At 52.7% G+C, this 10,542-nt stretch overlaps 3 protein-coding genes across 5 annotated transcripts in view; 1 reads left to right on the top strand and 2 right to left on the bottom strand.

Moving 5' to 3' along the window:
* Nucleotides 1-436, bottom strand: part of Homez (homeobox and leucine zipper encoding) — a 17,939-nt gene extending 17,503 nt beyond the window's left edge. The window contains exon 1 of the mRNA XM_013510432.1: nt 362-436. The gene's annotated coding sequence lies outside the window, so the exon portion shown is untranslated. The remainder of the gene's footprint in view (nt 1-361) is intronic.
* Ppp1r3e (protein phosphatase 1, regulatory subunit 3E) overlaps nt 1-6,067 on the bottom strand; it is a gene marked incomplete in the record, with an annotated part of 8,275 nt that extends 2,208 nt beyond the window's left edge. Inside the window, 4 exon segments of one of the 2 annotated variants that reach the window (XM_013510438.1) lie at nt 1-104; nt 362-1,515; nt 4,631-4,717; nt 5,777-6,067. In XM_013510438.1, the coding sequence (XP_013365892.1) occupies nt 1-104; nt 362-778 (521 nt within the window). 2 annotated transcript variants of the gene reach the window in all.
* On the top strand, nt 5,133-10,542 carry LOC102022366 (bcl-2-like protein 2). Of its 2 annotated transcripts, none has more exons than XM_005377084.2 (4): nt 5,133-5,223; nt 5,513-5,600; nt 6,075-6,514; nt 7,099-10,542. In XM_005377084.2, the coding sequence occupies exons 3-4, from the start codon at nt 6,083-6,085 to the stop codon at nt 7,246-7,248; spliced, it is 582 nt and encodes a 193-aa protein (XP_005377141.1). In that variant the 5' UTR covers nt 5,133-5,223; nt 5,513-5,600; nt 6,075-6,082; the 3' UTR covers nt 7,249-10,542. The 2 variants fall into 2 exon arrangements, with proteins under 2 accessions (XP_005377141.1, XP_005377142.1); XM_005377085.2 differs by having other exon boundaries at nt 5,160-5,268.

Here is a 10,542-nt window from a genome sequence, read left to right as displayed (position 1 = left end):
ACGCCCAGGGGGCCCGCCTCGGCGCGTTCCAGGCAGATGCGCTGCGCCTGCAAGCGGGCGGCGAAGCCCGGGTCGCGGGCCGGCTCCAGGGCGGCGCGCGCCTCCTGGGGAAAGAGGAGCGGGAAGGGAGCCGGGGCGGGGAGAGGAGAGAGACAAGGGGCGGGGTCAATGCCAGGCCCTGGGCCAATCAGAGGCCAACCGGGCGTCGGGCCTGCAGAGTGGGGCGCAGTTTAGAGTGGCCTAGCGGCGATCTCGCGCCGAGGCGCCCCACAGGGATGGCCAGGTGCGAACCCGAGCAGGGGGACCGACGGGTGGTCCCGGCGAGGAGGGGTTTCGGGAGGGGGCGCGCCCTGCCGCCTACCTGGAGGCTGCGAGCGCGCGGCTGGCACGGCGCGAAGTGGCGGAGGGCGTCCCTCTGCAGCTGCACCTGCACGTGGCGGGGCACTCGGGGCAGCTCTCCGGGGCGGAAGCGGCGCACGGCGGCCAGCTCCAGCCCCAGCGCGTCGGCGAAACGCACTCTCTTGCGGGTGTCGGGGCTACGGCTGCGGGGTGCCCGGGCGCCACCGCCTCCGGCGGGCGCAGAGCGGGCCCGGCGGCCCCGACTCGGACCGTGAGCGCGAGACCGGGCCCCGAGCCGCGTACCGCCCTCGCCTGGCTCCTCCTCCGGCTCCTCCTCGAGGCTGGGCCGCTGGCTGCGGTAGTAGGCGCGCTCAGTCAGCGCAGCTATAAAGCTCAGATTGCGGGGAATGTCAGTGCGGGGCGGCCGCTCGCGGGACATGGCACCTCCGGCCCGGTGCGGCCCGCCCTGCGTCGGCACAGTCTCCGGGCCCGCTCTGCAGCAGCCCCTTGCCGCTGCGTACTCTCCTTGCCGTCACCTCCAGGATCCTCCAGCTCGCGTTGCTCGGCCTCGTGTCCGTGTGACCACCCTCCCTCCCCCGGCCGTCAGCCGCCAGAGTCTTACACTATCCCATGCTGCCTGGAGTACTGGTGTCGGGGCTAGCGGCTCCGGGCGTGAGCTCCCCGCCTCTCCTGCGGGCCTCTCCGCCTGGCCTCCGCCCACAGCCCTCTGACAGGTGGCTCCCGATCTGTCTTCGCCGCTGCACCAGGGGGCGGGACTCCATCCTTTCGGTCCCTAGTGAGGCCACCCAGCCTTTTTACTTATTTATTTTAACGTCCTCAACCTTTCTGGCGTGGGGAGGGTTAACACTGGGAGGAAAAGACCAATCTTTACGTTTCTCAAAGCTTCAAAACGCCCAGTGTATGACGTCGTCTTCAGGGCTTACTGTTTTCTTAAACCTGGGCTCCAGGTTCGGAAGGAGGGTGCAGTGGGGGCAAAGACAGAAAGGTCCCGAGCTGGGTGCAGTCACGTAGGTGAGCTGCAGCACTCAAGAAGGTGGGTGGCTGGAAACTGCCCATTGGGAAGAGTCCAGAACTGATTAGCCCCAGCCCTGGGCCTGCAGCTGGGCAGCTGTGACCTGGAGCACAGCACACCTTCGCTGGCCTCAGCTGTCTCACCTGTGAAAACATGCGTCGAGTTCTGGTTTCTAATCCTGCTGTAAACACTGAAGGCAGGGCTGTGCCTGGTGGTCAGTTTCAGCACAGGCTGGGTCATCAAGTTAGTGAATAAACGAGCACACCACGTTCTCTTGGTGCTGGGCTGTGGGGTTCTAGTTCCAGGGAAAGCTTCCAAGAACGGGATCCCCCCCCCCCCATATTAATGGAAAAGGTGTGTTTTTAGTTTTTTTTTTTTTCTTTTTTCTAATTTTCCTGATCTTAAAATAGCACTTACAGTGTGCCAGGTACTGCTGTAAGTCTTCTAACATTATTAACTCCATGACATACAGTTACAGGAAAATTGAGGGAAGAGTGGGGGTAGGACTCTTGTCCAGAGTCACATAGTTAATAATGGGAGCTGAGATTAAGACCTCAGCAGCCAACTCAGTCCACTCTCTTACCCATTTGATTATACAGTACAAGGTTAAAAATGTAATGGTAATGTCGCTGACTTCAGAGTAGTAAAATGAGAAATATTAGAGTAGAAACAAAGTCTCTAAATTTAGAACAGGAGCTGGGCGTGTAATCCCAGCACTTGGGAGGCTGAGGCAGGGGGATTCTTGTGAGTTTGAGACCAGCCTGGGCTACAGAGTGAGCTCAAGGCCAGCCTGAACTGCATAGCGAGACCCTGTCTCAAGACAAAAAATAAAGAAAGAAAGAAAAATAAATTTAGAACAGGATAGTTTAGTTGAAAAAATCACAAGTGACTAAACTGAAAGTATACAGTGAGACATAGACAGTATCTTATTGTATAATTCATTTCTATTTGCATTTTCACACCAGTATCAACCATAGGAAACCACTCATTTTTTAACCATTCATTTTTAAAGCCATATTGAGTTTTATTTTCTTCACATGTACATATAAAATCCATGCACATGTTCTCTTTGTATTTTAGGGTTTAAAATCATACACTAATTGCTGTCAAGTTAAGCAGCTTAAAGGAATCTTTTTTGCACTGGAAAAACTATGTGTCACTGGAGTGTAATGGACAGGTTCAAGGCCAGCCTTTGTGGCCTTAGGTTTTCTGGTAAAGGCTCTGTTGCTTTGTCTACAGGTTTTTAGCTGCCATTCTTTGGCTCTGTGGTGCTGGTCTGAGTAGATCCTTGAGGTCCAAAGCTTTGGACCAGGTATAAGTTGTGTACATAGGTTTGGACCAGGATAAGCTGTTCTTCTGGCTGCTCAGGCTGACACCGAATCTTTATTTCAAATTAGTATATCTTAAATAGCCACCGCAGTGATCTTCAAGTGCCTGGCTGGGACTAATCAATAACTGGCCAGAGGCACTGACTGATTCATTCGGTCTACATTTACTCAGGGTCCATTTGGCTCTGAGGACACAAAAATGAATCTACCTCAGTTCCAGCTCTTAAGGAGCTCATAAGTAAAAGGACAGACAGAAAATTTGGGTTGCCTAAGACATTTACTTGAAATTTAAAACAAAGTATTGCAAGTAAGGGTCTTAGAAGAAACCAGGATTGCAAATAAAGGCCCAGACTAGGTTTGCCTCCAAAGAAGGGGGCAACCTTGCTGGTGGCACCTGAAATGATTAGTTTAAGAGCATGAAATAAAAGAGGATGGCTGAAAGAATACAGCCATAAAGGAGTGGAATCAGCTGTACATTCTATGGACTCATAAATGGTGTGCATTCCAATTTGAGAGCAACACTGACTACCAGTGGGGCAAAGGTGCTCTTGAGGCAATACAGAGTCTGAGTTAACATTAAACTTTTAGGTCAGACAGATTTAGATTAGGTCTCAGGTTCTTCAGTTCACCATAGAATTTCTTCATCCATAGAATGAGACCACAACAGCATAAGGACTGAAGTAAAAATAAATTTTTTTTCTTTTTTTTTTTGTGGTACTGAGGATCAAACTCATGACCTTGTGCTTGACAGGCAGGCGCTTATACCACTGAGCTATATCCCCAGCCCCCAAGATAAATAAAATACATGTAACAAATGCATGGTGGTGCCTTCTATAATCCCAGTACTCTGAAAGGCTGAGGCAGGAGGATCACAAATCCAAGGCCAGCCTGGGTAAATAAATGACTTACCAAGATACTGTCTCAAAATTTTTTTTATGAAGGGCTGGGGATGTAGTTCAGTGAGAAGGCATTGGGTTCAAACCCAGAAAAAATTGTTTAAGATTAATTACACCTGGATATGGTGGCATACACCTGTAATCCCAGTACTCAGGAGGCTGAGGCAGGAGGATTGCCTTGAGTTTGAGGCCAGTCTGTGCTACACAGTGAGTTCAAGGCCAACCTGAACTGCATACATAGTGAGATCTATCTCAAAAAAAAAAAAAAAAGATTAATTATAGCAGTACCACAAAACAAAAACATATAAAGAAAGCACTTAGCACTTAATAAATTTCTCAGTGGTGTTGTTACTATTATTGCTACAGAAAAAAAAAAACACATGCTTTTCTAGTAACCATAGGAAAGACAGGAACACTAAGGCAGGGGTTGGAGGTAGAAGCAAAGGAAATGAACAAAAAAGAACCAGAGTAAAGGAGAATTGCGCTGCCTCTTTCTGGCCTTTGTGTGGGGCCATTTCCAAAGGGAGCTGCAGGAATTGCCAGCTCCAAGAGCCCAAGGGGCAGGTCTGAACGCATGTGAATGCCCCCAGGTAGGGCAGTTGCAGGCAGACTGCTTCATACCCGGTGAAGTGCCCTGCATGACTACATTGCTATGTAGAATAATAGACATGTCATCTGGAAGGCTAAATATTAATCTTCATATTGACAACCTGCTGGGAGGGGCTGGGGGGTCTGGGAAGTTGTATTTTATTTTTTGATGTGCTTTTTGTGTGATTTTTTTTTTTTTTGTCTTTTTGAGATAGGGTCTCACTATTGCAGTTCAGGCTGGTCTTGAATTCACTTTGTAGCCCAGGCTGGCCTTGAACTCGCAATGATCCTCCTGCCTCAGCCTCCCAAGTGCTGGGATTACAGGCGTCTGCTACCACACCTGGCTCTGTGTGATTTTTTTTTTTTCTATTATGAAAATGAGTTCATGGGCTGGGTTAAAAAAATTGTGAATCAATCTGATTACAAAAGAAGATGAAAAAAAGTACCTGTGGTGGCCGCTTGCAGTGTGAGTCCTGGCTGTCTGATGTCTGGCAGAAGACCTCAACCGGGAAAAGGCCTCGGGATTACAGGCCCTGGGGAAAAGAGAATGAGAAAGCCTTGGTGTCCTGGCAGTGTCTGCTAGTCCCACAGGGCAGGACAGTCCCTGGCTTCATGGGAACCGCTCCTCATTTCCAGAAAACAAATCCAGGGCTGGAAAAGTTCAACAAGTGCATGGAACCTCAGAGACCTTCTGGAAATGCTGAATTTGCTCCGAGATGTTCTGAGGCCCAGTGCAGTCTTCTGGGCAGCCGCGAGGCTCGGCAGCGCGGCTTCTGGCGCCCTGTCCACACAGCCATTCCTTGCCTTCGGCGGTCGGCTCCTTCCAAGTTGTGGACCTTCCCGGGCCTGCGTTCCAGCCCCGCCCCTCTCTCCGGACGCATCTCTGGGCCCCATCATCACCCGGCGCCGGGCCCTCCCTCCTGCCCCCGCTTCTCCTCCCTCCCTCCCTCCCTTCCTCCCTCCCTTCCTCCCTCCCTTCCTCCCTCCCTCCCAGCTCCTGCACCAGGAAACGGCCCGGATCCCGGCAGCGGCCTGACCCGTGAGATCCCTAACCTGGCCGGCGGGCAGGGTTGGAGACGTGGGGGTAAAGGAGGAACTGGGCCTGTGGGCTACACTGGGGGGAGCCGAGAATAGGATGGTGTCGGCAGGAAGCCCTCGGCCCTGGGTTTCCCGGGAGGACAGTCATTAAACATGGATTCGGCCACACAGCTGGTAGAGCGTTGGGGGCAGGGGCCAGGTCCCAGGAGCTGCAACCCCTGTGCTTCTCAGGCCAGACTCTGATCCCTGGCCTTCCCTGCGCAGTGCTGATCTCTCTTTCCCCTTTGCAGGCCTCCAAGCTGGCCGGGAGGATGAAAGGCCCCAGCTGGGGGCTCCTTGCCACCAGCACTGGGTCCTAAGAGCTGCTATCCAGGCTGGGTGAGTGCTCCCTTCTTTTCTCTCCCTGGGCAGCCCTTGCCTTCGCCCACCTTTTTCAGCCTTGTCCGCTCCCCGTCATCACTTCTTGCTTTTGGGGAGGTCGTAAACCCCTGCCTGTAGCGAACAAGGTGTTCGCTGTTGCGGGTGGGGTGGGGGAGGGGTGTTAGAGTGCTTACCGCTGGTGGTGGTGGTCTTTTGAAAAGAATCTGAAATAGTAAAAAATAAAGTGCTCTTCTTTTGCATCTAATTTGGAATATTCCAAATACACCGGCCAGCCAGCCTCTCATGCCCTGGCCCACACTATGACATAAGTCTCTTGTTCTTGCCTCTCCTTGCCCAGTAATCTCTGCGCACAGCCCCCAGCCCCATCCTGCCACACCATCTTTTTTGGTTGGCCAGACTGGAAACACCCCTTCTGGGTCCCTGTCCATACCTGCCCTGTATTCATGCCAGTCTCACCCTTGCCCCATACAGCCGCCCGGATGGCGACCCCAGCCTCGGCCCCAGACACACGGGCTCTGGTGGCTGACTTTGTAGGCTATAAGCTGAGGCAGAAGGGTTATGTCTGTGGAGCTGGCCCTGGGGAGGGCCCAGCAGCTGACCCACTGCACCAAGCCATGCGGGCAGCTGGAGATGAGTTCGAGACCCGGTTCCGGCGCACCTTCTCAGATCTGGCTGCTCAGCTGCATGTGACCCCTGGCTCAGCCCAGCAGCGCTTCACCCAGGTCTCCGACGAACTTTTCCAAGGGGGCCCCAACTGGGGCCGTCTTGTGGCCTTCTTTGTCTTTGGGGCTGCCCTGTGTGCTGAGAGTGTCAACAAAGAGATGGAACCACTGGTGGGCCAAGTGCAGGAGTGGATGGTGGCCTACCTGGAGACGCGCCTGGCCGACTGGATCCACAGCAGTGGGGGCTGGGTAAGAAGCTTCTCAATTGCTGCTCTGCACAGCCCTCTGCAAAGCTGATCTCCAGGGGGAAGATGGGGGCTCTGATTGGCAGCTGGGACAGCTGTGCTAGGAAGGAGGCACTGGGGCTATATCGCCCTCTTTGGGGGGAGTCAGACTAAGATGCCCTTGCTGTGAGCATCACATTGGACTCTGCACCCAGGCTGCCATGCAGTGATCACTGGATGGGCTCGGGGTACCCACGGAGTGCCTGCAGTCCAAAGCTGTCACCCCTGAGCACGAGGCATGGGCGGTGGGGAGGCGTAGAGATGGGTGGCAGTCAGGCAACCTTGGCAAAGAATGCCAGTCCTGAGTAGAATTTTTTGCCAAGGCAAGAGTGGATTTTACTTAAGGCACAGAGCACAAGGGGGCTGGCCAGGCACCTGGGGCAGGGAGGGGCTTGCAGTCAGTGGGCTCTGAGGAAGGACGCGAGCTGGGTACGGGGCAGTGCTCACGGTGGACGGAACTGGAACTCTTCCTCTCCTCTTCTCTCCACTCTTTCCTCTCCTGATATCCCTTTCTCCTTCTTTCTCTCCTACTTCCCTTCTCTCCCACAGGCGGAGTTCACAGCTCTATACGGGGACGGGGCCCTGGAGGAGGCGCGGCGTCTGCGGGAGGGGAACTGGGCATCAGTGAGGACAGTGCTGACGGGGGCTGTGGCACTGGGGGCCCTGGTAACTGTAGGGGCCTTTTTTGCTAGCAAGTGAAGAAGTCCAAGGCCAGGTGGGGCTAGGTGTGGCTGGGAGAACAGAAACAGCAGAGAATGCCCTTAGAAGAAGTGGGGTGAAGGGATGGATGTGAATCAGGACAGGGCGGGGAAAGGTAAGGGTGAGGGAGCTGAGTGTGCCGGGCAGAGTTGCAAGAGAGAGCTGGAGACGTGGGGGAGTGTTGTAGGAAGGGGCAGGGGCTGGAGTCATTCCAAAGTTGGGGGGAGGGGGATCATCCCTGTAGGTCATGCGCAGTTTGGAGCCCCGAGGAAGGTGGACTTGCATAAGGAACTGGGTCTCCATTGGATGAGTGGGATCTGAGGAACCTGGAGGGCTCATCTCGGAAATGGAAGCTTGGGGTTCTCAGGGGACTGGGGAGGTGCTGTGGCTGCCGGCTGTCTGACACGCGTGTGCATGTGCTCGCGTGCTCGCGTGCATGCTAGGCTGTTTGTGTGATGTGGTGGTGGTGGGACACTTCAAGGAGAAAACATTCCCTCTTGCACTGGCAAGAACAGAGGACAGTGCTCTGCCTGTCTTCCCAGCCCCGCCTTCCGCTCCCCTTCTCCTCCTCCTGAGGTCTCAGGCTGGGGAGAAACACTGTATCCTGACTGAGGGTGCTGGCTCTCCTCCACAGAGTCTCCGGCTGGGCTGGGCGAGAAGAGCAGCTCTGCAGCTGGCCTTGCCTCTTCATCAGCCCCTTCCTTGTGCGTCTCGCACCTGCTGCTGCCTCCCGGGCTCTGATGGAAGGGCAAGGCTGCGAGGCCCGGCGGGCGGCGGCTGCCGTAGCTGGGCCTGCCTGCCACCCTCCCCTCCCACTGGGGCGTGATGGTGCCTAAAGTGTTCCCTATCTCTGGGACCTCTTTACGCAAACTTAAACTCTAAATTGGGGCTCTGATTTTCCTTTTGGGGATGTAGACAGATGCTGACCTAGCAAACAGCCTAGGTTCTGCGCTGTGTCTCAGTGAGACTGTTGGTGTCTTGCAAGGACCATTTCAGTCGTGAGCCCCGTGGGTGTGAGGGTCACAGGTACTCCGCGACTGGCCTATTCTGTGTGATGGGCTTCCGTGCTGCTTTATGAGGGCCAGGTGTATGGGTTCTAGAGTACCTACATGACCGAGAAGCATTGCTGTTTCATTCGAAGCCACGCTGTTTGCATGGGTGTTCTGTGTACCTCAGAGTCTGAGGATGCTAACGTTAGAACTCACAGTCCTCTAGAACAAATTCAGACTGTAGCTTTTTCTCATGAGGAAGAAATGATTCACTCCAAATGCATGCCCTGAGCCAGACTCACTGCCGCACTTCTCAAGGTGCTAAAACTGCTGCTGCCCGATGCTGACTTCACTCACAGTGCTCTAGAACCCCGCCTGCAGTTCTAAGCAATGATCAGCTTAGCTCAACCACAGTGGACGCCTCGTGGAGCTTTTCACTTGGTCCCAGAATGTGGCGACATAGGCACCTATGCTAGAATGTGGGACCAAATTGGCCTCAGGTGTTTAGTCCAGAACCTTTGCTTTTGAAAGAGGGCTGCACTTTTTAATGGTATTCATGGGGGAGGTGGGAGACTGCATGTGCCACTGGGTGAGTACGCTGACACCCGACACTCAGAGCCAGTCTGCGGCAAGCAGTTGGGGTGGGGTGGGGGTCTCTGACTTGCTCAGGACAAGCTAGGCCAGTGGTTTTCAAACTGCTTGGCAGAACCCCCAAGTGTCCTAGGGGTTGCCTCAGGAGTCCTTGGGGAGATGAAAGGGGTGGGGAGCTGAGCAGGCTCTGAACTTGCCCTCAAACAGAACAGCTCCCCATATTGCTGTTTTATATATCGGGGTTCAGGGTAAGATTTTATTTGCATTAAGGGGTTTGCTGCTGAGAAAAAAAGTTGGAAAACCACTTACCAGACCATCACTTCGAATTGGAGCCTGTGCTCTCCCAGGTTTGGGGCAGACTCTTCACCTTACCCTCTACAGCAGGATGCCTGTCCATGTTAGCGTTCCTGGGGATCTGTAGCAAGCAGGGGCAGCAGGGACTGTGGTCAGGTGATGTGACTGAAACGCCCTCTCTAAGGCCTTCAGACCTGGGGGAAGAAGAGTTGGTTTTCTGAAAGGATAAAGGGCTTGATCTGGTTTCCCAGAAGCATAGCTCAGATGGGATCACAGTGGGCAGTGCTGACCTGTCCTGCCTTTCCTAGTTGGAGGGGCAGTGGAAACCCCAGAGACTTCTGTCAGGGAGAACTAGAGACTCTTCTAGAGCCATAAGGTTCCTTGGGGATTAGCTCTTGGCCAAGAAGGCTGAGTATGGCTCCCAATTTTTAAATCTATTTCATTTTTTTAAACGAAGGAAATGAGTGTGATTCCCATTTGTCAGAGTGAGTAGGTAGAGAGGGTATCTCTTGCTCTCTGGAGCCCAAAGGGACAAATAGGGACTTTGCTTAGGCCAAGGAAGGAGCAGAAATAGAGCAACTCGGTCCTGCAGTTATGAATCCTACTCCCCACTTATTCTAGGGCATACATACACTATTTTACTTTTTTAAATCATAAAACGGCAGGAGAACAGATTTGGTTAGTTTAGAAGAAAAGAAAAAGCTCTATAAATATAAATATATATTCCTGTATTTTTATTTAATAATTTATAAATACCAAGTTCATTTGACTTTTATTTTTGTGTAACATGTAATGGTGGTCTTAAAGATAAATAAATAAAGCCCAGAAGTTTGACGAGAAGGACTGAGCAGGTTTCGTGACTTCTGTACTCTGTAGTCTGGGCTCGGAACCGCCCTCTGTCCCGTCACTTCTTCATGACCTCGCTAAGGGCAAGACCGAAGAGTTACAGGGGTTTGGGAAAGTGTTGAGATTTCTTTTTTAAAATCAAGTTGTTCCATCATCTTCCTGAGCCTGAAGAGGGCGCAGGTATATGGTACCTGGACACACACACACACACCTAAACACGAAAAACTTACCAAAAATCTTCGTGTAAAATCAGCTCCCTAGCTGCGGTTTGGCCCCTAATCAGAAGTGTACAATAGCGAGTATTTCTCCGTGATGCCTACTTCAGACTTAAAATAGGTCTGGCAAAAATGGAGCCCTTGTCTACTTGCCTGATCCCGTGAGACACTTGGTTTCAGCTATTTTAATGCAAACTTCTAGGCTGGACAGAATCTTTGGGATTGCTCAGCTCATCCCCCTGTTCCACATAAAAATCATGTGGAACAGGAATAGTGATCCTGTTTCTAAATTTCAAGAGGAAATTCCTAATCTTTCTATAATCCAGTGTAATAAATTGGTGTTTGAGTTTTTGTGTTAA

The sequence above is a fragment of the Chinchilla lanigera genome, unplaced genomic scaffold (assembly GCF_000276665.1).
Source record: "Chinchilla lanigera isolate Chin_1 unplaced genomic scaffold, ChiLan1.0 scaffold00008, whole genome shotgun sequence".
In the NCBI taxonomy this organism is placed as follows: domain Eukaryota; kingdom Metazoa; phylum Chordata; class Mammalia; order Rodentia; family Chinchillidae; genus Chinchilla; species Chinchilla lanigera.
The sequence above is the reverse complement of the archived record's forward strand: the minus strand, read 5'-3'. Positions and strand labels throughout refer to the sequence as shown.